We start from the raw sequence: 22,992 nt of genomic DNA on the forward strand, positions 1-22,992 counted from the left end.
CATGTCAAAGTAACAACTGCACATAGAAAGTACTTTGGTCAAGCAGTACAAGTACTAGGAAAACATACCTCATAGCTCCTCCAAGTCTCCCATAGGAGTGCTTAAACCAAACAAAGGAACTGGGCAAACTTTGGTATATTCTGCTGAGTAAAACCCTCACGTATCCAAATTTTTCTCCTCACAGGTTTGGCAGATTTTAAGATGTAAATTATAATCCTGTGTGGATAGACACAAAAATGTAAAAGCTGCAATTGGAACACAGATCTCATGGGCCCAGTGTTAAATCGCAGAAACTGAGGTTATTGTGGGGTCATCAGAAGCACAATGCAGCGGTTGTGCTTGAACTGCAGAAGTAGCATGCCATCTATTCTGGGACTACTGTTTTCACGTATCCCTGATTTATATTATGCATGGAAGCCTGAGTGTTTCCTGAAAATGGCAATGCTTACTGACTTCTGTTTTCAAAGTCAGTGAGAAAAACAAATATAAGGCCAAAATCAAATTCCCAATTCAAGCCAAATTCCAACAGACTTTTCAAGGAAAAGGCAGAAAGGAATCTAACAGTTTTGCTTTAGTTACTCATCCTACAAGTTTGATTTTGTTGTATATTTGTGGTTGCTAACAAGCCTCTAGTGGGCTACAGTTCCCAGCAATTAATGTTTATTTGTTCCTCTTTTCCTAAATAAGAAAAATTTTGGCTTTCATGTTCTCACAAAAAGATATATACAAACATGCAAAAAGGGCAAAACAATGTATTTTATTTTGAGCTAACAAGCTTCATGATTTCAGAAAACAGGAAACATCCAAATAATATACCAGAGCTCACATTTCTATGTCACTAGTGAAAAAATAAATTAGGAAATGTTAAAAGCTAATTGGGTACCATACCAACTGTAAAGAAAAAGCAGAACTGAGAGAGAACGTACTTCTACTTGGCCTCAGAAAAAAAGTTAAAGTGGAAAGACTTGTTTTATGTTTAAAGCAATTTTGCTTTTTTATTCTTCAACATATGCCCTGTTAGATAAAAAATTAGACACTACAAAGTCCAAATTTAGTGGTTTGGAAAAAGACAACAAACAGCAAACTTAATCCTACTTTGGAAGTACAGTTTCCATGTATTAAATGTTAAACGGATCTGAGGGGAGAAATGGGAAAAACTGCACAGGATGTCTCACATTCCTTTGCCCTCATATAATTTTTAATAATAAAAGAGAAATTTTGGGGTGGAAGGAAAAGAAAAAATTGACATTTTCTGACATTTAGCAGTTAAAATTTCCAGCAACTGAAGAGCAGATAAAGGTGGGGGTGGAAGAGAAGGGATCAATTTCTGCTCTGATTACACAGAAGACAAAAGCTAAAACGCATGGAACAAACTGAATGAAAACACAAAATCATGAGTATTGACAGATTAAGTTCTCCCAAGCATAGAGAAGGATGTCAGAGGTCCAGCAATACGGATTTGGGGCTCCCTAGAAATATTCCCTCCAAAGCAAGCAGTCAACGACAAAGCATTAATGGTAATCTGTCGTACTGAACTGGAAGAGATCATCACTCCCGTTGTCTCAATGGCAGTAATTAGTGACCAATACACCCTAACATGCAGCTTGGGACGTACATAGGATTCTATTTATTTCTTTAGGAAAATGCTTTATGAATGTAATGAACTCTTTTTAATAAAGCAAACAGAAAGGAAGAAAACCCTCATGAGTCTAGTAGGTGGGACACTAATCACTCTGTGTAGAGGCAAGCTGAACTGCAAAACATCAGCCAAGATTTCTGTATGATCACACACAGAACTCTGAAGAGTCCAAAGGTGTGAGGTATTGCCATGAAAAACTTGCAGATTTCGATTAAATGTGGTATGAAAGTGTAAATTATCTCTATCACAGTTAATTTACTTTTTAATTAAATTTTAAGTATTATTTGAAGATTGAACAGACAGCTTGAGACAGCTCAATGCAGCCTCATTTCTCAGTGGGGTCACCACACTAGAAAAGTGATTCCTCTTTCGAATCATGTCAAGTTAAGTAGCTGAAATTGAGAGAGCTCGACTCTGGTGAACTATTTTGTAAAAAAAAACCTTAGGTACTAGGCAGCTTTGAAAGATATTGTCCTTCAGAGATGGAGAAGAACCTTTGGGTTATAAGGCGCAATCATAAGACAGAACCTTGGTTCATGTTATTAATAAATTATTGGTGCTAATCTCAAACAAAGAGCATTTAATGCTCTTGGGTGTAATGACAAGCAGTTGTCTCCTGGTAATCCCCTACACAGCAGGAAATCAAGTGAAGATGGAACACATGAAAGTTATTCATTTGTAATATAAATTAGTGTCATGTTTCTCAGTGATGCAAATGGTGTGTTGTGCACATAAGAAGCTGGTGACTAGCAGCAATATTAACAATACCCTCCTCTACCAAGTCGTCCCTACTTCAGCTTGCTCAAATGTAGGTCAGTAGGTCAATTCTATAAGACAGAAATTACTATTTTGGTCTGCTGAGTCAGAGCATTCTCAAGAGACAGAGATGAAGAAATCATACCTGGAACACACGTGACTTGTGTTATAAAACAGTTGTTCAGCACATGATACAACATCATAGCACACAGAATGGGCTCAGCGGTTCAAGTTGAGAAAGTTTACATAAACAAAAACAGAAACCACCAATCTCCTCATGACCTTTGATACTTGGGAAAGATGTCACATGAGAATCTTAGAATCATAAGTTATGCGTTCAGGAGTATCATGGATGCTGTCCCACCCTAACCTCAGAGGACTGCCTGTCACAGTCTTTTCTCACCCTGACTCTAATCAGGCTCCAAGCTCTAATCATTCTCCTTCTCCAAAATTGCCCTGATGTGAAACACGCTCCTTTTCTTATATGATGCAGTCAAATTCCTGCTTCAGTCTTGAAACAGGCCTACACAGTTATTACCTCTTATTGCCATAAATCAAGACTGTTGCAGGTATCAAGAAACTGTTTGGGGTATTCTGATTTAGCAAAGTTATTCCTGTGGTGTCGGATGCTTTATTGAACCAACACTTGTGCAAACTTTCTCCATATTTCCCCTGTGAGACCTGGCTTCTGTGCTCAAACACACAACACTGCAGTTATTCACCCTCCCTCACATCTTCATAACGATTCAGAGAGCAGAGAAATGGGAAAGACTCAGAATTAATTACTCTTGAATAAAATCTTTTACCAATAATGTATATTGCTGTTTTCTCCTTCTCCCTACTGCAGCAAGAGGTTAATTTTTGTACATCTTGAGTGTCATGTCCCATTTTTCAATGGTAACAAGCATATAGGCCCAGCCCAAGTCAAGGCAGTCACCTGCCAAAACAGAGGCATGCCTGGCAATCAGGGGCAGAAAGGCACTCACCCTCCCTCTGCCTTCAAGGGGCCTTTAATCACAGCATCTCAGCACACGAAAAAGCTATTACATTGCTGAGAGACTGGAGGAAAATTCTACTTGATATCAGTCCACTAGAACTGAGACTATTTCTAAATTAACTGACCTTTCCTCATCCACCACTTTCACTTTGTCAGTCTGCTGGTGACGGAAATCCTGTGAGATGCTATTTTGCAGGTTTCCCAACATAAAGAAAATCAACTGAAAAGTCAATCAATCAAACATGATAAACCTGGCAAAACACCTAATTCCAGCAGACAAGACAGATATCCAGAGATTTCAGCCTTTGTAAGAATGACTTGTGTACTATGAACTCCAATGCAGAGCCAGATACTTGTTATGAAAGTGAGAGAAATAAGCAGTAATACTGGCAGCTATCACAAGTGAGTTGCAATTCTATTCTAAGTTGCAGATACAAAGCCCAGCCTTTAAAAGTCATTAATGAGTATCCAAGAATTGGTTAAAACCATATCTGTATTTGAGTGCATGATTTCATCCTGTGTTTGAGCCGGTATAAAGCATTAACTTTCCATTTCTCTAAGTTTCAGCTTTTGGGTTTAACTCTGCAGCATTTGCTTTTTACCTTGATTTCTATTAAAGGTGCAAATAAGCAGCATAACGTGCCTGAGAAGAGTTTTCAACAACATTGTACTGTTACATTTCCATAGCCCAAGTCTGATAAAAGTGCTTTCCTGCCTTGCTCTTTGTGAGAGTAAAAAAAAAGGCATTTAAATATGAATAGCCATTGTGAAAAATCTATTTCACTTTATGTTTACAGCCTAGTATAGACAAGTACAACTTGCCCAGGAAGTCACACCCTTAATGTGAAACTATTACACAAGTGATGGGCACTACCCAGAACTACAGCCATCAGCAAAGCCTAGACCCAAGCTCCACCTCCCTCTCCTTGGGCAGGAGGGTATTTGATACCTGCAGCAGTAATAGACTACACACAACACAAGCAATGAAATGCCTTCTGAGCTTGTTGCATCACTTATCCTGACAGTTTCGTAATCATAAGTTGTAACAACAGGATCCAGAAGACCACAGTCAGATCTGTACAGTATATTAAAATGACAGGGGTTTTTCTTGACATTTGCAATACTCAGAGATGCACCTTATTCTCAAGACCTTCACAGCATCACTAACACTCAGCTCCTGAGGCAATGAATTTCACAGGTTAACTATCTATTAGAAAGCACTTTTAAACAATGCAGCTTTCCAAGGTCAACAGGAGTGAGGCTTAGTTCCCACCCTAAGGGGACTAATGCCTCAGAAAACCCATCTGGGCAGGTTTAATTGGAGCAGGTTTCACATTACTAGGCAAGGTAAAAGGACTGAACATTTTTCATGTTACCATTCATATGGAGACATTGACCATGAGTCAGAAAGAATAGAGCTCTACTCTCCTTTATCACACACTCTCTGCTACAGGGTATGCATGTATGCAAGTGCAATTTTGTTCACGGAAGCACTCTTCAAAAAGACAACAGAGCAGTGCCCTTCAGAACAGAGGGCATGAAAGAACAGGAAGCTTTGCAGCATCAAGGGACCATCAAGCCCTGTCACCCTCCCACGTGTCAAATTTTGACTGTAAATTGATTGGAAGGGAAACAGTAGAGCAAAATGAAAGGCTTTTACTCGTCACAAAGACAATGGAGACGTTGTACTGTAGCGTGGCTGCAGCAAGGGTCCCTACCCTGGCAAGGCAGCTGAGCCAGAAAATACAGCCCTCTCCCTACCTTCCACGCTGACATCTTTGGTGTTAACAACTCCGTTGCTGTGGAAACCAAACTGCTTTTGACAAAGCCACATTGACTCAAAGCAACATGTGGGAAAATGGAATAAGGCCCTGAGAGAAATTAATTCTTTACAGAAAAAAACCCAAGCATATGCATACATTTTTGGTTAAAAATGAAGCAAGTAAAGGATGGATAGTATTTCTCATCATTTCTCTCCAGGCAAGGAGACCATTGGCACCTATGTCAGTACCAAATGTTAGACCATGTGACACTGCAAATGGGATTTTAAGGACTCTTCAAGCCCGAAATAAATGGTGGATTTGATGCTAAGGAGTACACAGGAGTCCCATGCAGAACACAGGTGTGTAAGGTGTATGCTCCCTATCCAGATTTTAACTGCTCTCCTTTGAAAATAAAAGTAAAACCCAAATCGGTATAATAGAAACCAACTGCAGTTACAAATCACTACTCAAGTGCTTTCCTAAGGCTTACAGCTGATTCACACCTAGGCAAACCACTTGCCTCAGCCAAAATTTCACCACACAAGAAAGTTCAGTGGATGAAGAACATGAGTCACTCCACACCCTGCCATTTCCAAACAGTTTATATGTTTTAGAAATGCTGTCAAAAAAAATAACCAACAACAACAAAAAAGTGTTTTCTGAGCTCTTCTCTTACAATGAGCTTAAATCCAACCTTAGCCCTAGCTGACTCAGATGCCAGGAGCTGCCTTGGGGCCTGTTAGCTGGATCACCAGTGTACTTAACAGAGTATTCAAGAAAAAAACCCACCCAAATCCTGGGAAAAAGCCCATGGAGAAGAGCCAGAGTTTGAACTGGCAAGACTTAAGATCTGTGAACAGTGCAACTTTAGTAAGATTGGCTCCTTAGCCAGAACATCTGAAATTACTCGTAAAGATGGCACATTCGGGGCGGTTTGTTTGGGGTTTTTTTAAGTTCAGCAAGCAAACTTTTCTGCAGGAAAAGTTAATTTTACACAAATCTAGTCATTGTTTTCTCACTTCAAACAGGCCACGAAAGCTCCAGTGCAAAATGCCATATATTACGAAGATTCAGGAACTAGGAGGCCACGCGTGATCTACATGCTGAGCAAGAATTCCCTCCCCCCTTCACTCCTGAGGTATTAAAATGCTGGAGCCTTAGAGCTTAATCGCATTTACGGAGCTTTGAATCATCTTAAGTACTTAGAAAGTCCGTGTAAAATACCCCAATCCATGCAGTTCATACACTTTAATCCAGCCCTCCTGCCCTGGCAGCTTTCACTGGTGAGGAGGGAAAGCCGTTCTCACGGTTTTCCAATTAAGTATTTCCAATTAACAGGTCATCTCCTCCCCACCTCCAACACCACATCTCTGCCACTTTCCTTTTCAGGAATGTCATCGTGTCTTCTCACAGTGTAAGAGTCACATGCAAACAGTTGAAACAACTCCAATGAACCCCAAGAGATGAGGGTAGCTATGCAGACAGCCCTACTGTTGCTAGAGTATTACCCATGATGCTAAAGTCTGATGTTCTAAAGACACATTTAACATGGAAAGATTCCTTAACAAGAAAAGAAAGGCACATCAGGTGAGAAATGGAAACTTTTTCAGGATCAAGCAAATAATAACTGCAAACACATCCTGGACTGCAAAATGCTGCATGTGATGATGTAAATAAACCAATGATTTTTCCCTTTTTAAGAAAAACAAAATCACTATATACAATTATAGATTAACCCAAAACAGCCTTTATATGTAAGAGAGTCTTCTATTAACTTTCCCAAATTCACGTTGGCTCCTGCTCCCAATAACAGTGACATCTTCCTTCCATGTGCTTCCAATGAATTTATCACAGCATGAAGATAATCTCCCTTTTCTCATGAGAATTAACTGGCAGCAAGCTATCATGAGAAGTCATTTATTCTCAGACCAGGCTGCTCTTACACAGGGTGCTACCAAAGACAGAGCAAAAAAAGATGCCTCTGAGTCATGACATTCAGGTGTGGCCTCAATTCTTCTCAAAGTATAAAAGATGTTATCAGGTTTTTCCAGTGTGGGCATCTCTCTAGATGGCATTAATGTAAGTAAATGAGGCTGAAGCACACTTATCTTGCAAAAGAACTTTAAAATTCTTGCACTGAAGCTGATTTGCAAAATCCAGTTAGCTGTAAAGAGACTTCCAGCTAGCAGAAATCAGAGAGGTTTTACCTTATTTAAATGAGATAAGAAAATTTAGACTCTAAAGGAAGGAGGGACAGACCAAGAAGAGTCTTCTAGTCCAAAGAGGCTGTCAAGTAATTAGTTATATCTGACTGATACACGTGCTCTCCTTTTAAGCACTTTCCTCACAGTTGAAGTGAGACTCGTATCTATAATACTTTCTCAGATCTTTGAACCTGGGAGAGGGCAAAGAAACGCACCTTGCTCTTCCCAAGCTTTGCTGCTACACAAGTCGGGGTATAACTTGTGCCAGCTTGCTGGTAGATTGGAAGTGAACACAGAAAGTGCAAAGTAGCATCAACATAGTTTTGTTTTCCCAAGATGACTTACTGGTTTATAGCATTTGCCCTTCTGTTTGCACTTTTGGGGCTCAATAAACTGTCACTTTTCTGAACCTGGTCAGAATTTACTATGGAAGGTTTGATTATTTCAGACCAAGACCAATCTTTGTTTGCTTCCTTGTTTTCCCAAATTATTGGCTCTATTTCAGAGAAGAAGGTGATCAATAGAGAATGTCAGATCTTCAAAGTAAATTGATGAAGTTCACCTTTCACAAATTAACCAGTCCAACTAACACTCAGGAGGGTGTCAGTGTTTGGTGGCCCAAATGTGTACAAAGTGCTGAAAGACTGAGGTCTTAAATGACTCACTGGTTTAAAAACAATTCTTGTGGCAGTAGAAACGACCCACTTTTTAATTGACTGAATGTTATTTTAGGTATTTCATGCATATTTATGTAATACTTACCAAGATTGGCGCCGAAGGATAAAATTCAAGGACCAGACTCATGCTAGCTTTATTTTAGGTACTCCTCCATACACTGGGGGCTGCTATTTAACTAGAACTTTTCTGAACTCATCTTCATTCAGTGCTGTATCTGACATTGATCTACAACATATAGCTGCTGGAGTTTATTACTCATACTCAGCTATGTTACTGCCACTGAATTTACTGTGACATGAGATAAACCAGCATAAATAGGCTGCAGGAAATATGGTAGGTAAGAGGGACCTACAGAACACTTCAGAAGAAAGTGGTAATTTCCTCCAGAAACAGCCAATCACTCCAGTAAAGCATGAGCTCCTTCATCCTGCACAAATCCTAACCAACAACTACATTTGTTTCCCCTGAATTCTCACCACGGTTCTAGCTCAGTACAATAGTATTCTGCCTTATTCTAAAAACTTTGAGACGTTTCATTCCTAATCTGCTATAATTCTCTTCTATAGCACCTATGATGATTGGTAACTTCTCCTATTCTACAATCAATCACCAACCTAAAATAACTTTCACTGTATGCATTGCCTTCTCCACTGCTGCATTCTTTTCCTTGATCACCATCTTATTTCAGGCAACAAAGGGTATTTTTAAAGTACTAGCTATTCAGATATCTTGCAAAGCAGACACTTTGGCCTGTAGAGTCTCCTGTTTGTGACGACTTCAAGGTATGCTAACTGAAAACAGACTATCCAGCAATTGGCTTGTATGATGCAGTACTATTTAAAGTAATTAGAAACATTAAAATTGAATGAGAGGCAGAAACGTAGCTCAAGATTAAATAAAATGAAGGTGATGCAGGATGCCTGCCTTTCTCCACAGTGACTCGAGCTTGGAAGGCAGAACAACATTCTCTCTGTAGGAATGGGTTTTTTTGCCAAATTTCTTTCATTACCTGCTTTCCCTCCTTCCGAGCACAAGCTATGTTAATAGTCTTACAGATTACAGTAAAGCCTCCTACTCTATTATTATCATTTATATCATTCACCAAAAGTTCCTTAAATCTAGAAGGCAAGAAGTCTGCTTAGTTTTGTCCTGGCTTTTTGCTTTACTTAACTTCTGGGCTTCGCCTATTTGTTTTCAAATCAGCAAGTCACATAGACTGTACTGTTGGCACGTGGCAGCATGGGACACTTTCCCTCAGGCTGGTCATGGCTTAACTCACTGTTTTTTTCTAGAGGATAAGACCTATGACCTAGCAGGCCCATTCATGTACACTCAACATAGAAGTCTCAGACGACTGGAAAGTGGCTGCAATGCCTGGCACATCTGTGCAGTACTTTGGGGAGAAGAACTTTACAACTGCCACACTCTCCTGTTACTCGGAGTTTTCATAGCAATAGTTTCAACACACTCATAACTCATGTATTTCTCTTCCTAAAGTACAGGGGTCTTTGTTTTACTCCTCCTATGCCTAAACTGTCCTTCCATTTCTTCTCCTGGAAAAAAGCAGTATCTGTTTACTGAAGGTCAATAGCATGCCAAGGACATGTTGCACTGTTTTTACACCCTGGGACATCCACCACAATCCTGAAGCTGCAGATGCAGAGAAGTTCTAATACCCCAGCAGGACATTCTCTAGCTCTCTTTTCTTGATCCTAATTCTGAACCCTTTCTATCACCTTTCACAAAGTAGGGCATCAAGGGCACTGAAATATTATTTTGACATCACTTATCAGGAATTTGAGCCAAAAAGAAAAGGAAGTGAGGGGGGAAAAAGAAAATACAAGGAGCTGTAGGTTGGGTTTTGTTTAATGGGATGAAAGTCCCAGGAGTTGACATCTATCGTCGCAGGTAGTCAGTCAGCTATTTTGGTCTCTTCCTCTCCCCTAAAACCAGGAAGAAGTGTGAAAAAGAGCAGAGAACACTCAGGATGATAACAGTGTTAAAGGAGTGGAGGTTAAATTTTAGCCACAAAAGGTAAAGTGAACAGAAGGGGGCAGGTGGGTAAAGAGGAGATAAAAATAGAAGAGTGACTAGACTTCACTTGACTGCTATTTCTGGATCAACTATGAAAAGAGATCTGAGAAGGTTTTCTATTTGCGAAGGAGAGAGACCAAAACATAGTTAGTTGCCTTCTAGAAGGCCAGAGTCCTGCACAGCAGTTTTGTTTAGGCTTCTACTTTTTAAAATCCCTGCATTCTCACCATTTGGAAACAGTGCTGTTTAGCCAAAATGTCATGATGTGTCTAAGTGAGTAACCAGATTAGACTTTCTGGAGCAGGACAGCAATGCGTGTGGCATCTCAGTCTCACAGAAACAAAGCTGACAGCACACTGTAAAAGTGTGTAGCAAATCACAGTCCCAAGCAGAGTAAACTGAGCCATATAATACTTTAGGAAAATACCCAAAGCCCTGTAGTATCTCTGAGAGCATGTCTTGTGTTTTCCCACTCTAAGATGATTACCAAAATTCTAAGTAGTCTCAGTTAGCAGATACAGACTAAAGAAGACAACAGGGACCTCCCAGTAGTACATAGTGCTTAACTGACACATGGCTCTGGGGATGAACATTTCTGCCTGTTCAAACCCCTTCCCCTTGAATACCTTGGTTAAAATTCCTTCCATTGAGTAATTTCCATCCAGATCCTGGCTATGCTGGCTTTGTTCCCATATAAAAGAACTTCAGGCAGAAAGCAGTGCCATCTGCCAAGTCAGAAGCTGCTTTAATGGGCAAATTTGGTGTGAAGGGGAACAGACTATTACTTTATCTCACTCCTGCTTTATCTTCAGCAGCAGGAGTGACATTTTTCCCTTCCCAGGAGCAGGTTACAGTGAGCACACTCATGCCTGAAGTATTTGTCTACAAATATACATAGATCTCAATGGATACTGCACAAGTAACCTCCAGAAAAAAACCAAACCCACAAACCAATAAATCCATCCAACAGCTCTTTTTTCCTGTTCAACTTGCAATTCAGTCTTTTCAATTTTTTACTTGTCAGACCAGTTGGGTTTTTTCTGTGACAGCTTCATCAGCCTCCACTTTCTATTCTTGTAAGGGAATGATAACCCTGCCACCACACCTAGGAAGTGGCAATGCAGAAATGGCAAGGCCCTATTGTCCCTACACAGATAATTCTGCACCAGAGCTGTAGCAGAACATTTTTTTCACCAAGTTTTTCGTCCCTTTTGCATAACTGTTTTGGCTGGATGGTTTGCTCTGAAGTTTCATCCGGATTAGTTTTGGGACTTGGATGGCCCAGTTCAGGTTTCACAAGAAACAATGAAAAAACTTCTTTTGAATATTTCCATCCCTGCAAATACCTTCAGGGACAGGAAAAGATCTTTCTATTCTTGCCAATTAACCAAGCACAGTTTTTATCCTTCCTTGTTGGGTAATCTTCTCATTAGACCATCTTTGGAGAGAACAGAAGATTCTCTCTGGGCTGCTGGCAGCTTTACTTAATTGCATATTTAACTTTTTATTCAGCACTTAAACTCATAATGATGAGAAATACATACAGGCAAGCAGCAAACCATTATCTGCCATTTAAACTCCCTAGAGAACTCATAAACATCTCAATATTTCTGTCTCTTTAAGAAGAAAACTTCACACATTCCACAGCTGGAGTTGGGGGTGAGGATGACAAACACCTATGTACCACCATATCAGTGATGTATTAACCATTCCTGACAAAACTCCACTTTGGGATGGTGCTTTGGTCCCTAACAGATTTTTTAAAGTTCTGAAAAAGAACCCCAGCCAGCTCAATCAGTACTAAACAGAAACTGCTAGTAGAGGATCCCCCATAGGCTCCTCCTCCCCATCAGGCAGAGGGCATTCTCTCAGGGCACAGCAACTCCCCACCTCGTGGGTGCTGAATTAATAAAATATTGTACAGATGCCAGTATCCATGGGAATATATTTCCTATTTGATTCCAAGGGCACAAAATTTTCTCTGGAACACACTTGTTCCCATTGGATTGTGTTCTGCAATGGCAACTTGTATTTTAAAATGCTTCCAGCCCTTACAACTGCAAATCCTTTTAAGTACGAATGGTAAATAATCAGCAACAAAGCCACTGAACCCTTCAGAAACAAAAGAACAGCTTCAGTATTAACTATTACCCTTCATCACAGTAGGCTAAGTGTAGAAATTAATGTTGATAGCACTTCAGAAGGATCCGATTAATGGATCACCTCAAGAGTTGTACAAACCTGACACTCCCCTACGCCAGCGCAAAACCCCAGTAGTTCCAGTCTGATTGCCAAAACCTCCAGTTTCCCTGAGATAAACTCCTGTGACTCAGCTATGTGAAACTAATACAAAAAAAACAATGTGATCAAGAAAACGAGTGTGTTAGAACCATGGGAATTAATCAGCATATTATTGTGTTACAAGCTTTCCTACTTGCTCTATTAAAAATCTTTTCAATATACAAAGCTACCGGATATTTCCAGTCTGCTCTATCAAAGCACAAAGGCTTTGCTGGGGATAACAGCTCCAGACCACGTCCAGTCCCTGGCAGACCTTCCAGCTGACCACTGTCAAATTTATCTTGCTGTCAACAAACACAGAGTGAGGGGTTTAAGAAAAGGAAGGGTACCTGAAAGCTGTCTAGACATCCCAACTTATCGGATCAACACCAGTAAGGACTCAGTAACATTCTTAAGTAACCCTCATGACAATTACTTCAGCTGGTTTGCAGTCTTACCATACAGAACCATCCTGGTTCTCATTTGAGCTGCTTTTCTTTTTCTAAACATGCAGTTTAAAGGCATCAGGGAAATCTTCAAGTTTAAAAGCTGCAGAGCAAAAAGCAGGAAAGCCTTGTGGTCTCAAATGAATGGTTATTGCTCCATTTATTGAAGTGGTGCTTACCACCATAAATACCCACTAAACTTACTTGTCAATACTGGTGTAAGCAGTGCTTTCCCAGTTAATACCCTTCTGTGAATGGATCACAAGAATAAAGGGAATAAGTGACTAAACAACTGGAAATGCTCCTTAAGAAAAGTCTTCAAAGGGAAGAAAAGCTGGCTTGATTGAACACTTCAATACTTGCCAGTTTAGGCCTATTTCACTGCACAAGATCCAAAATAGTTTCCTTCCCAAGTATTGCATAATATGTTCATTCAAAATCTAGCAGGCTTTCTCACAGAACACACCAAGACACTGTTCTCTCCCCCGCCTTTTTGTCTTTTAAAAATGAACACGAGAATTTCGCAGCTGATAACACTCTTCTGGAAACTCACACAGAATATTCTGGAAAAGACTCAAGTTTGGACTACAATGTTGTAATGGTGACTGTCTCCACATATTCAAATACTTCATACAGCACACTGCAATGTAAGCGATAGAACAAAGAGCTTTTCTAGTGCTCCAGAAATGAACTCTGGCCTCCAAACCATAAATAAGAAAAAAAAAAGCCTACATACCTTCAAAGCACATTTCTGGCCTGTCTCCTTGTTGAAACACTCCAGTACTTTGCCATTGATTCCTAACCCTAGCACTCGTTTGGAGAGTTTGTAGTCATCTGTAACTGCATGTTTTTTTATCTCCAGTTTGACATGGGCCTCTCCCCCAGGCAAGGATTTCACACTGCTCTTGCTGTCCATGTGACTCTCTGGCTGGGATTCCTGTTCACCTTCATTTTGTTCCATATCAGGGTTGAGTCTGAGACTACAGAGGTACCCCACAGGTTCCCTGGGGGTTATCCACAACAGAATCTCTCCTCTTAGGCAATCACACACGGTGCTTCAAACAGTCCATTTGCTCGCCATTTAGTCCTGAGTAAAAATGTAAACGATTGTTAGTAATTTATATGAACTAACAGCTCTCCCACCTAAACACTTCCTGTATTAAAAAGGCAATCAGGCCCTAGAGAGAGCAAAAGTGGAGGCTCACCTCAGGAAAGCTCGCTTTGTTTAGCTTTACAACTTCCAGCATACACAGCTATCAGTCAGCAGTTACAAATTACTGCTTGTACTGCAACAAGTGCCTGCGCCGAGGCTTGGACTAAAGTCTCACACAACGGAGCTCTGTACAAGAGAGCACGGATCGCCTTTGCTTCGAGGAGCTTATAAGCCTGCATCAACAACTTGTTGCCTAAACGTTTTATGTAGGTATCTCCACAGCCATCCCGTGTCTCATCCCGTTATGTAGGACAACCACAAATAACTGGATTAAACCCCAGAGGGGCACTGCCTGGGCAGGCATTGGGCCTGATGCTGGGCTTGTGCTTACCAAACCGCCTCGGTCCCACAGAGCGAGGGTGGCGCGTTACTTAGGGGGAACCATCACACCGCCCGAGAGCTCGGGTACGTGGAGATTCAGCGCCGTGGCTCCCAACGCCAAGGAGCTGCACGGTCCCGCAGGGGATCAGAGAGCCGGGGGCCTGTTAGAAGAGCAGCCCCAGGGGAAGCACCGCTGCCAGGGCCTCCGAGCCCCGTTAACACGGCGGAGCCACGAGCAGGAGAAGCGTGGCGCGGAGGCTGAGGGCCGCTCCTCACGCCGGGGGGCTGCCGGGCTCGAGGCCTGCCCCGCTGACAGCCGCCCCGGGCGGGCGAGGGAGGGAGGGAGGGAGCGGCTCCCCCTGCGAGACCCGGCGGCGGGGCTGCCCCCTCAGCCCCCCGCACTGCGAGGCGGCGGCGCAGGGCGGGAAAGCCCGAGGCGGGAAAGCCCTGAGGTGAGGTGAGGTGAGGCGAGGCGAGGCAGACCCTACGGCGCGCAGAGGGGCGGCGGGGAGCCGCGGGGCTGGCGGCGGGGGGAGGCTCCGCCGCCGGGCCCCGCCGGAGGACGGTTACCTGCCTGTGGCGGCGCGGCGCGGCCCCAGCCGAGGCTTCCCGGTGCGGAGTCCCGGAAGGCGGGGTCTGCCTGGGCCCGCCCCGCCGCCCTGGGCAGGTGCGTGCCGCCCCCGCCCCCGCTGAGGGGAGGTCGCCCGCCGCGGGGCCCCGGTCGGCCGTCAATGAGCAGGGGAAGAGCGGGAGGCCCCGGCCGGAGCTGCCTCATCCCCCCCCGCGATGCGCGGGGCAGAGAGCGCCCCGTGCGCGACGGCAGGTTCCGCGGGGAAGGGCGAGCGAGTGGCGGGGAACGTCCCCTGCGCGCGGTGCTTAAGTGCTTAAGGCACCGGCCGCGTTATGCGGTTATACCGGGGTAAAGGGCCCTGCTGGCGGGGAAGCCGTGAGGGAGCCTCGGCGGCTCCGGGCTTGTGCCGCAGCGCGCCCGCGCGGTGGCGGGCGGGGAGGCGAGGCCCGGCCCGGCAGCACCAGCACCTTCCCCACATCGCCTCTTACAGGGAGGGCAAAGGATCGACACGGTGCCTCTAAAACCTGCTTTAGGAGCAGAACGCTGAGACTCGATACTGGACCCTTCAGGCGCTGTGGCTACCGGAGCAGTCGGTGCCGTTCGTTAAAGGCGAGCTTTGCCAAATAAGCAGTCGCTTTGCACAGTCAGAGTATTAAAAGTGATGGTTCCCACAGCAACTGTCGCTCGTCGCTGGTGCACGGAGTGTAGTTACAGGGATGTGAAATACTGAGTTTTTCCTACATGTGAAGATGAGTCATGCATTGAAATGGAGCTGTATTTGTATCACTGGAAAGAGCTTAAAGTTCACATGCCTTACGAGTTAAAAATACATTTGTCATTTTACATAACATAATGGCATCTGGAGTTCTAGTGGTTAGGACAATAATTAAAAGGGCTAATGAGCCCTTTCTCCAAGGGATAAAAAGTAGTTCAACTTAGCAGGATGCAGATCTGCAGTGTATTGCCATGTGATGTGACACTACAGCTATTCTGCCTCAGGTTTCCCTTCCAGGCTTTCAGCAGTTCAGCTGCTGGAGGGCTTGGTCCCTGATTCGTTCTGCCTATTCTGGGCTAATCAAATCCCAGAGGAAAACAGCTATTTCCAACCTTTCCTTCTCAGGTTTGCTTCAGCCTTCTTAGGCTTTGCTCTGCCTCCCACTGTGGCAATCTCAGGGAAATATCTACATAACTATAAGCTCCCAGGTTGCAAACCTTCAGTGACACTGTTCTGTAGTCAGCAGCTTGCTCTTATTTTCCTTCCCACGGCTTCTGACTGTATTTGCTGTTTTCCTTCTCCTGGATGGCAATTTCCTTCTCTTTATAAGAGGTAACCACAGTCCCCTTCCAATCTCTCAGTCTCTGGGGTCCAGACCCTTCAGAAAACTTCAAAATCAGCTCTCTTCTGTATATTCTAATTGGAGAGACATACTTGCTCACAGTGATTTGTAGCTCCCATTCCCAGCCCCACTTCTGATCTTTGCATGTAACTCTCCCACAGAAGTCTATGGCTGACCAAAGCAAGCACAGCTACAGCGGCTAGCACATTAAAGCTAGCAGGAGGCAATTTATGGCCCTATTCTGGGAAATATTAAATGTTGCAAAAATTCCAAACAGATGTCTACTTAAAGGGGTTGCTATTTTCTGCAGAGTGTGTCAGAAGCAAGGAATTTCATTAAGAAATTATGACTCTCAACTATTACAAGAATGAGCTTCTACAAAATAAGCTTTGCGTGGCAAGAAAGGAGGAAAGATGAGGGAATAAGATGGGATTCTTCTGTGTGAAGTTAGTTGGCTCTACATGCCTCAGCTACCAACAGTCTCCCACTGAGAAGAGTTCAACTGGTAAGATACAAACCACATTTCTCCAGTCACTGCTTGAAACAATATCTTCCTGAAAGCTGGGCTTGTTTGGGTTCTCTGCTTGATGCTGTCTGTATATGCTCACAGCAAAGTTCACTGTTTTACCAGCAATGGGTAATGAATCTAAGCAGGGCAAAGACCTTAAAAATCCAATGGGAATCACAGTTAATAAGGCTTTACACCAGCTCTCTGCTAATTTCACCCACCATAAACTCTGAAAAAAAGCCTTTCCAGCCCTAGCCCAAGTATGAAATAGCCTCCCTGTACACAGGGATGACCATGGCCAAGGAACAAACACCAGCTATATTCCCTTGCTTTTTGTGTTCATATTTTGTCTCAGATGGGCTGTCCAAGCAAAAAAAGGTATCTCTACCCCAGCTAAAACGTGAATACCATGTGCAGCAAATCTTTAGAACCAGTAACAAAGGCAGTATTTCTCAATATCTAAGCCTTTGCACCAGAGTGTTTTCACAAGCAACTGGGTGGCTGATACTGTCAGTAACAACCAAAGCGCTCATGTTCTGAACATCTAAACATCTTCCACTGGATATCTCTCCTGTTTTTTGCTTAGCTGATGCTTTTCATCCAGTGATCCTCTGAGCACCCTGGGCAGTCCCAAAGCAGTCTGGTTTGGGTGCTGCAGGAGCAGCACAGCTCAGCTCTGGTGAACTGGTGCAGTGTCTCAGCTGACAGTACCTGCCAGCCTGAGCTGGGTACCCCCGCTGAAGCTCCCACACCTGTGAAACCCACCCATGGCAACCCACACGCAGGTTGTACAGAGCTGTGAACCTTCATTTGTTAAGCTGTTTAAGGTTTTATCATTTCTCTGACAGGCTCAGGGGGAGGGACAAGCAGGCTGGGTCCCAGCACACGTGTCTCAGAGAGAGCAACTGTGTTATCCATTTCACCTCAGAGCCTCTGAGGTCTGACTGGCAAGTGAGTGCAATGCACAGCCCCTGGCTGGGGCTGCCCCCCTGCCTGGCTCTGCCAGCATCCCCCACAATGTCTGCTTTCAGATGCCAGTTTTAGATCTCCCAGGGAATTCCATCTTGTCTGATCACAACCTTCCCCTGCAGCTCCTCTTTAGAGCTCAGGGCAGGCTCAGCCATGTTGGCAGCCTCCAGAGATAGGACGGAGGACAGGCTGACAGACCCACTGCAGCACATTCAGCTGGGGTACACTTTTCATGGAAAAAGATGCTTTTATTCATTTGTTGATGTTTGCTTTTTGAAGTTTGAAAAAACCAAACCCAACCCAGTACAAACACAGGGTAAGAGCCCACTATGGCAAAAGTCCTTTCATCCTCACAGAAATCCCTAAAACGGTAAATTAAATATTAATCCTGTTTTTACCAGAAATCCCCAACAGCAAAAACACAAATCAACTTATTTTAAGAGAAAATTTAGTAGCTTAGCTATGCCTGCCCTGCCCCAAACTAGAAGAGTAGCTTCTAGGAGAAAATAACCAAACAATAGGGCTCTAATCTTGCAATAAGCTTTGGGGCAGCAGCCTCTTTTTTCTAAACTAGTGTATTAACCTTGTGAAGCTTCACATTTTTGACAGCACAGAGTTTGGATGCACTGCTCCTGACTTTGTCATGTCTCAGATATCACAGATACTGGGTTGACACACAGAGAGCACTACTGGTTAAATACAGAAGGTTAGTTTTGGCTATCCCACTGGGTGTTTTCACTGCCTTGCTGTAGCAATTCAATAACAACAATATCTGGGATCAAAACCATTTCAGACTTTCAAAGATCTCGTTTCTTAACAAAAATGAGATGAAATATCTGAATTTGCTGTCATTGGAGAGCTAGGAAAGCTGTTCTTTGAGAGATGGCATATTTTGGAGGAGTGATATTTACCCGAGTGCTACAGTGACCTGAGTTTATTTATATACAACAGTGATTTGCAAGGAGGTTAGTCCTTTGATAACAATGTGTTGTGGAAATCAGTATCAGCTACAGAGCAGAAATGATCCACATCATCTGAAAATACAGTGACTTGTTTCTCTGCAACACTGCTTTCTCTGAGTAACAGCTATATATTTTATTTCCAGTGTTATGAGAAATCCACTCTCTGGGATGTGTTATATAGATGTCACCAAAGAGAAAATCCTCCCTATTGTCAGGTTGAAGTGAGGACAAGGATTGTCTGATTGGGTGATTGCAACAACCTTATTAAATCCCTCAGGAAGTTCTTCAGAAACTGCATCTGTGGTATTAAAAGAAAGAAAGGGCAGCTCTGCAGCTCTACAGAACAATACTGTGATAGGAAGGAGAAGAAAAGAACCTTCTTGTAGGCTCTTTAGTCTGTCATGTACAGAGTGGTCTGAAACACAGACTGTGTGTATTTTTCGCCTTTCAGTTCTGCTCTGGAGGTGTCTGTCTCAGACTTATCAAAAAGGAGGGAAAAAAAAGAAAAACAGAAGAAGAAAGAAAAGCCCAGCAACAAGCCAGGAACTGAAACAGTTTCTATTACCCATACAAGTAGGAAAGCTCAGCAGCAAACAGCCTGGCTCTTTTCTCTCCACTGCTGAGCTAAAAGCAGGTTTATAGAGCTCTTTCATAGGTAATGATGTTTACCTGATGCTTTGTGATCACCACAGCAGAACAACTTCTCTTTTATTCTCAACACTCTCTGCCCTGACCTGGGATTATAACATAGTTTCTAGGAGGAATTACAAATTCTAGCTGTGAAGCAGTTGTTAGTGAAGTCTCAAGAGCACCAGTTTAACAATCTGGAGAGCATGTTCTAACTTAGTTCCTCATGATTAGTTTCTCCCTGTTAGCACACACTCAGCAGGTATTTTTCTATAGAAGAGAGTAGAACAGTTACTTTTACAATCCTGCACTCAGACACCTTATTACAGATACCTTGCCTTGGTCATCAAGAAGTCTTTGGGAGGCTCTGTCCCTGCTCCTTCATAAGGTTGCTATGTGGGGCTCTTAGAGCAGAAGGAGCTCTGGGACACAGCTTACTTACAGAGAGAGGCTGAGAGATACCCATTGGACATTTCCAAACAAAAAAAAAAGACAGGGTTTTTCATGGAAGAAACATAAATCAAAAGCACCATACATCTTCCCATCTGTCTACAGAAAATGATGCTTCATTTTGTGCTGCAGTGGAGCACAAGAAATTAATCTCTCACTTTCATTGGAAGAGACCCTGCAACTAATGAGTATGACAATATTGCCTGACAGGGGGTGGCCTTCCAGGCCACTCTGGAAAACCACTTTTTGCAGAAACACAGCATTTGACATGAACAGAAGAGTTCCTAACAGATGCCACATTGCAATCATCTTCTAGGTCATCACATGCCAGCAAGGCCAGGCACATCAAATACGGTGAGTTCCTTGCAGTAACACCAAGGTTATAGCCTGAAATGAAGCTGTTGCTGTCCTGCACATGCTATGTCTCATGGAGCCAGCCCGGATGTCCGCAGCACAGCTCACCCACACCCTGGAGACTCCTCCATTGCTCCACACCATGTTGGGAAATCAACCACCACAGTAAGTTCATCACCCTCTTGTGTGCTGTTGATTACAAAAACTGGCATGCCCTACTCGAGTAACGAGACAGCCCATCTAAACAAGGAGGAGATGCTTATTGTCATTAATGGTTGCTCAGTTGCATGCTCTTCCTCACGTTACAACTCAGGGCAAGTGTCAGAGATGGCCTTGGGGCCACATAGCAGCCAGAAGGGCAATTTTCTTTCAATCTTCCATACACAAGCTTCTAGTGAAGGTAAGTCTAGTCTCCAGACACACAGAGCTCTGGCGGGAGTTCCGACTGTGGATGTGATTTTTGACTGACGCCAGCCCTGCCAGGTGACAGAGCCGTCCCTCCAACAGTGCAGCTGGAGCTGTCACCCGGCTGCGTGAGCAGGGGACTCTGGCCGCCGGCCTTCTCACTCGGACAAGTATCAGTAGATGGTGCTGTTGTGTTGGTGAACTTGCCGAAGGGACGCACTGTCTCGCCATTTGTGCATCTCACGTCCCCGCCTTTATTCTGAGCTTTCTTTGAGACTTTTCATAACTAAAGCTTATCACTCAAGGATATCGCTCGACAACATTTGCTGTTACTGCCTCTGCAATGTCCTAATTCTTCAGCACCGAACCCCGGAGAGCCATTTATATCAGTATAAACTGGGTTTGAGCAGCTAATTCGTTCCAAGGGCAGTACTGACAGTACCGCACGAGGTCCGGGCTGCTGGGAAATGGGGCACGCCGTTCTGCTTCCTACTTAGGGCATTGCCATCTGCACGAAGAACGCCAATGAGGGGCAAAACGTTCAGGTAGAGCGATGGAGTACTCTTGAACACTCCTCACTTAAAACCCTTCACTAATTTTGTAGAAAAAATAGCCCAGGCATTAGCCTGAATAGGTTTTTTTAAGTGGAGCCCCTAAAACGATTTCCAAAGACAACCTGCTGGTTTCATTAATACTCGTAGGCATCAGGTACTTCACTTCGATTGTCCTCTTTCAGGGTCATGAAAAGAGCAGCAGGGCTCTAGTGGTTGCAGGTGGAAACCTAGGGCATCAGGATGCAATGGATCCGGAGTAGCATCGTGTGGGCTCGGGTGGGAACACCCACACTGCTTCCACAGAGCTGCCAACCCAGAGCAGTTTCTGCATGCCGTGTTTCCACTCTGCAGTTCTCAGCTCTGCATTCCCGCTCCAGGGATACAAATGGCTACTCAACCAACAGCACAGAGCTTGCACACAAAGACCCCTCCAGAAGAAGATCACTAGATGGAGCCCAATTCTAAGTAAAAAAACAATAGTTTCTCGATGTCTGTGCGGAGCTGCAGCACTCCTGCCCTGGGGCACACTACAGCTGTCATCTCAGCATCCTCTCCAAGGCTGAAGCTGAAATACCTTCTGAATGTGCAGGTTAACTGCAGCTTGCTGGGAGCTGCAGCCACTCCCAGCTCTAGTCTGGCTGTGTCCAAATCCATCGTGCTGCTGCACAGCCAACAGAAGGTTTTAAACCACGCCAAATTTAGGTAAGAAGGAGCAGAGGCATGCAGGTCCCCTGCAGCCCTGTGCCAGAGCTGCCAAGGGAAGCCTTTGGCCTTTTGGCTGTTGTCAGGGTGAGGATTGCCATTCCACTGCTTTCTCCTCACCTCGCCTGTGAATTTACATGGATTCAGATGAAGCATCAGCTGAATCATCTCAGGCTCAGAAGCAAACTGGTCAAGGCGGGTGTGCATGATGACACTTCCATCCCTGTGGATACTGAGATGGCCCTCGGCACTTCTCTTTTGAATACTTTGATATTAATAGTAGCACTTAGAACTGCACTGTCCCTGATGTAGTAAAAACCAACTGAAAGCATGCAGAACGCTGAGCAGCTGCTAAATGAAACAGCAGGGAGTTTTAGGGGCTGAGTCAGGAGCTTAGCAGAGGCTTGCTCTGAAGCTCATGCCCTGCCCATGAGAACAGCCTTCTAACCTCACCCTTACCACCATCTTCCCCTCCCCTCTGCTCCTGGCCCCATCCACTTTGCTTCTCAACAGCACCGTGGCTAATAATAATAAAGTATTCCATCCACTTCAAGGGAGGTGACAGCTCACTCTCACAGCCCCTCTCGCCCGATATGTGACGAGGTGGCAACTCGTGGCAGCAAAACAACGATCAGGATTTTGTTATCAAGTGTTTAAAAATAAAAGCTTCAGTAACCCTAAAAGTAACTGAAATGTTTCCTCCTGGGTCACCCAGTTTCAACCTGACAATCGTCTACAAGTGCAGGACCAAATGGCTTAACCTTTTCCAGAGGACTCAGCCCACCTGAGATCCAAATGCAGGGGGGATTCCCAGATGACCGCCCTACGAGCGCACCTCGTACTTTCGCTCTCCAGCCTGGGAGCCCCGGCAGCGCGCTGTGCTTCCACGCACCGTGCTCCGCTGCCGTGCGCCCGTTCCCTGCGTTGCCCTGGGGCTGAAGCGGAGCAGGGCGAGGGGAAGGCAGAGGCGGGGACGATGCCGGAACGCGAGCAGGGCGTTAAAGCTAAATTAAAAACCATTGACGGACGCAAAGAATGCACCGAATGCAGCGGGGCCGGGGCCGGGGCCGGGGCTGGGGCTGAGGCTGGGGCTGAGGCTGGGGCCGGGGCTGAGGCTGGGGCTGGGGCCGGGGCCGGGGCTGAGGCTGGGGCCGAGGCCGGGGCCGGGGCTGGGGCCGGGGCCGAGGCCGTGGCCGGGGCTGGGGCCGAAGCTGGGGCCGGG

At 44.4% G+C, this 22,992-nt stretch overlaps 1 protein-coding gene across 2 annotated transcripts in view; it reads right to left on the minus strand.

The window, feature by feature from the left end:
• MAPKAPK3 (MAPK activated protein kinase 3) overlaps positions 1-22,846 on the minus strand; it is a 56,774-nt gene extending 33,928 nt beyond the window's left edge. The window contains exons 1-2 of one of the 2 annotated variants that reach the window (XM_062008467.1): positions 22,555-22,846; positions 13,534-13,884 (exon numbers count right to left, since the gene is read on the minus strand). In XM_062008467.1, the coding sequence (XP_061864451.1) occupies positions 13,534-13,758 (225 nt within the window). In that variant the 5' untranslated portion in view covers positions 13,759-13,884; positions 22,555-22,846. Of the gene's footprint in view, positions 1-13,533; positions 13,885-14,901; positions 15,010-22,554 lie in introns of those variants that run through there. The other variant, XM_062008465.1, reaches the window with a different exon arrangement.
• Between the last annotated feature and the right edge of the window lie 146 nt (positions 22,847-22,992).

Source organism: Colius striatus, chromosome 15, assembly GCF_028858725.1.
Source record: "Colius striatus isolate bColStr4 chromosome 15, bColStr4.1.hap1, whole genome shotgun sequence".
In the NCBI taxonomy this organism is placed as follows: domain Eukaryota; kingdom Metazoa; phylum Chordata; class Aves; order Coliiformes; family Coliidae; genus Colius; species Colius striatus.